At 46.9% G+C, this 5,050-nt stretch overlaps 1 protein-coding gene across 1 annotated transcript; it reads left to right on the top strand.

Annotated features, from left to right (window-relative positions):
- Positions 1-737: 737 nt before the first annotated feature.
- Positions 738-3,800, top strand: LOC110875705. The gene is made up of 2 exons (XM_035976990.1): positions 738-3,333; positions 3,685-3,800. Exons 1-2 carry the CDS (start codon positions 738-740, stop codon positions 3,798-3,800), a joined length of 2,712 nt encoding a protein of 903 aa, XP_035832883.1.
- Positions 3,801-5,050: the final 1,250 nt, after the last annotated feature.

Raw genomic sequence — 5,050 nt, 5'->3', positions numbered from 1 at the left:
AGAAGCTCAGAAAGCTAGAAACCCACATGGTGCAGGGAGGTCCACGAAGACCGAGAAAAAACTACAACAAGCGCGCGCAGGATGATTCATGGCGCGAGAAGCAAGTTATTTTCCCAGTAGTTAGAGGGGGTCCGAGAGAAAAGCGACCAATAGTCATCCCAGGTGTGATTGGCCACTACCAAACAGACTACATCTTCATCGATCCGGGGAGCACCGCGGATATCATATACGAACAGTGCTTCAATCAATTTGATCAAGAGGACAAGGCGCGCTTAGAACCAGTCGATTACCCACTTACTGGTTTCTGTAATGAAGCCGTCTTTCCCCTAGGACAAATATCATTCCCGGTGTTACTTTCGGACGGAAGAAATTCAAGAACTGAAGAAGTCACATTCATGGTACTGCCGGCGCACTCAAGACACGACATCCTCCTAGGAAGAGAATCCCAAGGAGACTTCAGTATGATCTGCTCTGCACCACATTCCGCTGTTGGATTCCCCACCGAAACAGGCATTGCGCTGATATATGCAAGTAAAGAAGTTCTAGCAACAGATGAAATCAGACCAGCCAAAGCAAGCAAGCCAGCACCGCGCATAGAAGCAGAAAAATGGGTATTGAACAGCGCATACCCAGAACAAACAGTCACCCTGGGGCCCGCCATGTCTGACTTAACGCGCGTGGCGCTCAAAAAATTGCTGCACGAAAACATGGACGTGTTCGCCTGGACACCTGCCGATATGGTTGGTGTTCCACGGCACATAGCAGAACACCGTCTGAATGTCTCAGAAGACGCAAAGCCGGTGGTGCATGCCAAACGCCACTTAGGCGATGCCAAACACGACGCCATGAAAGAACAAGTGTTAGAGTTGCTAAACGCAGGAATCATCAGAGAAGTCAGATACCAAACATGGGTAGCAAGTCCAGTAATGGTAAAGAAACCAAATGGCAGCTGGAGAATGTGTGTCGACTACAAAGATCTAAACAAGGCATGTCCTCGCGACTGCTACGCCTTACCAGACATAGACGAGAAAATCGATTCTTTGGCAACATTTCGGTGGAAATGCTTTCTGGATTGCTACAAAGGGTACCACCAGGTTCAAATGGCCGTTCAAGATGAAGATAAAACCGCATTCCGCACGCCAACAGGGCTGTATTGCTACACCAAAATGCCCTTCGGCTTGAAGAATGCGGACGCAACATACCAAAGGTTAATGAACGAAACATTCACTGACGCCATTGGCAAGTACATAGAAGTTTACATGGATGACCTGGTGATTATGAGCAAAGAAGAAGGCACGATGCTGGTCAACATCCAAAAGACCTTCAACACGCTACGCAGCGTAAGTATCAAGCTGAACCCAGCAAAGTGCTCATTCGGAATGGAAGAAGGAAAGTTCTTAGGCTTCATCGTCACAAAAGATGGTTTTAAGGTAAATCCAGAAAAGGTCCAAGCCATAGAAAGGATGCCTTCACCGTCAAACATCAAAGACATGCAAAAATTAGCAGGACGATTAGCCGCACTCAATCGTTTCCTAGCTAATCACGCTGCAAAATCCTTCCCATTCATCAAGACCTTGCGCAATTGTATGAAAAAGAGCCAGTTCCAATGGACGCCGGAAGCAGAAAACGCTTTCCGCAAGATGAAAGATTGCCTCATCAAACTGCCAACTCTAACCGCACCAAACAAAGGAGAACCCTTGGTACTTTATCTCTCAGCTTCCGATAGGGCAGTCGGGGCTGTACTGCTCGTCGATCGTCAAGGTGTCCAAACACCAGTTTACTATGTGTCGCGAACCTTGACCGATCCAGTAACTCGATATGCAATCATGGAGAAGCTAGTCCTTGCACTGATTCACGCTTCAAGACGGCTGCGCAGATATTTTGCCAATCACGTCATCCACGTGCTAACAAACTACAACATTGGAAATATCCTTGCAAGGCCAGAGATATCAGGAAGGCTAGCCAAATGGGCAATAGAGCTGGGAGGCCACAACGTGGTTTTCAGACCACGACCATCGATCAAAGGCCAGGTGTTAGCAGATTTTATGACGGAAGTCCCAGACGACAAAGACAGGGAATGTAAAGCGATGGAGAAAGCTGAGAAAAAACAAACAGAAGAACCATGGCTGTTGTACACAGATGGTGCATCTAACGAAGATGGAGCAGGCGCAGGGCTGAGGCTGGTAAGCCCTAACAAACACGAATTCACATACGCCATACGCCTGGATTTCAAGAGCACAAACAACGAAGCAGAGTACGAAGCTTTCCTGGCTGGCTTACGATTGGCGATCAAAATGGGGGTCCGACACATCGAAGCGCATATGGACTCCATGTTAGTAGCAGGCCAAATCAACGGCCAATACGAAGCCAAGGGCGATATAATGGCACTCTACCTCAACCAAGCGAAAACGTTGCTACAAACCTTCTATTCCTACAAGGTGCACCACATAAACCGAAGCGAAAACAAGCCAGCAGATGCACTAAGCAAGCTCGCATCAACAAGCTTCCAGCACCTAGCAAAGGATGTGCGCATAGAGGTTTTGAGCAACCCATCCGTTCCACTCAGAGAAGTAAGTGTCATCCAAACAGGAACAACGTCCTGGATGACGCCGATAATCATGTACTTGCAGTCTGGGATACTTCAAGAAAACAAAGCCGGGGCGCGAAATATCCAATACAAATCAGAACATTATCAGATGGCAGATGGGATTCTGTACCGAAAGTCGTATCTTGGCCCGCTACTGAGATGTGTTGACGCCGACGACGCAAATTACCTAATCCGGGAAGTGCATGAAGGAATTTGTGGTATCCATGCCGGGCCTCGAATGGTGGTGGCAAAAGTAATGAATGCCGGATACTACTGGCCCGGGATGCATCTCGATGCCGTGAAAGAATTGAGAAAATGCAGTGGCTGTCAGAGACATGCGCCCAAGACCATGCGCCCCAAAAATGAACTAGTACCAGTAACAACCGCATGGCCTTTTCAACAATGGGGCATAGACATGGTAGGTCCTTTCCCAGAAGCACCAGGGGCAGTCAAATTCATAATAGTCGCGGTTGATTACTTCACCAAATGGGTAGAGGCGAAGGCGCTTGCATCAACCACATCGGCAGTCGTCAAACGGTTCATCTGGGAGCAAATCATATGCCGTTTCGGCTTACCCCTCAGAATCATCACCGACAATGGGACGAACTTCGCAGCAGACGACCTTGAACGATGGTTCAAAGAACTGAACATCGAACACACCTTCTCTTCGGTTGCGCACCCACAAGGGAACGGTCAAGTTGAGGCAGTCAACAAAAGCATTGTCGATGGCATAAAGGCAAGGCTTGGTGAGAAACGACGGGGGTGGGTCGACGAACTACCCAGCATACTGTGGGCCCATAGACCAATGCCAAAGACAAGCAACGGTGAAACGCCTTTCAGCTTGGTCTATGGGTCTGAAGCGGTGATCCCAGCAGAAATCGGGCTACCATCTCCAAGAATGCTCTCCATGAATCTAATCAACAACGACGAAGAAAGGAGGATTGACCTCGACCTCCTAGAAGAACGGAGGGAGATGGCAGCAATCAACGAAGCCAAATACAAGTCGAAGCTGGAAAAGTATTACAACTCTAGAGTCCGAGTCTGCACCTTCAATCCGGGAGATTATGTCCTAAGAGACAACGAAGCGTCCAACGCAGAGAAGCCCGGAAAACTGGCTCCCAAATGGGAAGGCCCGTATATAATTGATGCAGTACTCGGCAAGGGAGCCTACAAACTACGCACCATCAACGACAAAGAGGTTCCACGAACCTGAAATGCCCAACAACTCCGAAAATGCTACATGTAAAACAACCATGTAATCATAAAGGGCGTACCGCCAACACATTTACTTTAATACAAGAAGTGTTTGGCTACTTTTATTTCATGCAAATTTCTTGTCACAACTGCATTTATTACTTTGGGCGTACACGAAAACATCAATGGCTCGACTATAGGAAACGTTGTAGACCTCTAAGGCTCGTCACAACCAAGTGAACAGCCGGGTCAGAAACACAACCAAAGCCTACAAAACGCCAAAATACAACTTCGTGCCCACATAAACACGAAAATATCGATAGCAAGGTAACTAAACATTGTAAGGCTCCCAAGGCTGAACACAGCTAAGCTCACACAATAACCTGCAACTCGATCACTTCGTATGTCACCTATAAGCGCACACATTCAAACGACAGAATAAAACGTTGTAGCAACACAACATCACCTGTCAGCGCCATCATTCATTCGTGACACCTGATCAAAGTAATTAAATATGCACATATTACGACGATAACAAAATTCGCATAAACATAAACAAGCGATAAAAATATTAACCAGAGGATCATGTACATACACCCACAGGTAAACAAAATTAAAATTGTCTTAAATAGCCAACATTACAGGCCTATTCATGGCCATACACGGCGCACAGGCCGGAATCCATAGCTCAAGTCTGACTGGTGCCAGCACCTCCTGCTGCATCACCATCTTCTCCCAAAGCTTTCTTTAACAAGGCAACCCCATCCGCTTTGCGAGCCAACTTCTCAGCAGCTCGAACAACAGCGAATTCAAGGGTTGAAAATTCCTTGCGCTTGGCAGCAAAAGCACCTTCACAGTCTTCCTTATATAGCTCAAAATGATAATCTTTTTATTTATTAATGACTACAGTTTTGCCCTCAGCATACCCAAACTTCCGACCACTGTTGTAAGCCGCCCTACCCAACTCAAACATATATGTTGCAAGCTCAGTTGAATGCAAAATACGATCAGCAAGCTATAGAAAAAGGAAGATCGAATAAGAAAGAGAACTCAAATATAAAACGAAGCAAAAGCAAAAGAAAAAAGAGAAAACAAGGCAAGCAAAGAACACTACCAAAGGCACACCACGAGAAAGCAACCACTTGCTGTCAGCTGAGACCTCCTCAGGAAGAACTTCGGAAGCTTGACACTCAGCCGTCTTCTCAGCAAGAAGACGCTGGGCAGTTTCACACTCAGTCGCCTTTTGCTGTGCAAGAACCTCCAGTTTGT

Source organism: Helianthus annuus, chromosome 9, assembly GCF_002127325.2.
Source record: "Helianthus annuus cultivar XRQ/B chromosome 9, HanXRQr2.0-SUNRISE, whole genome shotgun sequence".
NCBI lineage: Eukaryota > Viridiplantae > Streptophyta > Magnoliopsida > Asterales > Asteraceae > Helianthus > Helianthus annuus.
This window is presented reverse-complemented; position numbering and strand designations above follow the sequence as displayed.

Coding starts and splice junctions, on each gene's coding strand:
- LOC110875705 (XM_035976990.1), top strand. CDS start 738: ATGGTTGGTGTTCCACGGCACATAGCAGAACACCGTCTGAATGTCTCA. Junction 3,334..3,684: donor TGGCATAAAGGCAAGGCTTG/GTGAGAAACGAC, acceptor CGTCCAACGCAG/AGAAGCCCGGAAAACTGGCT.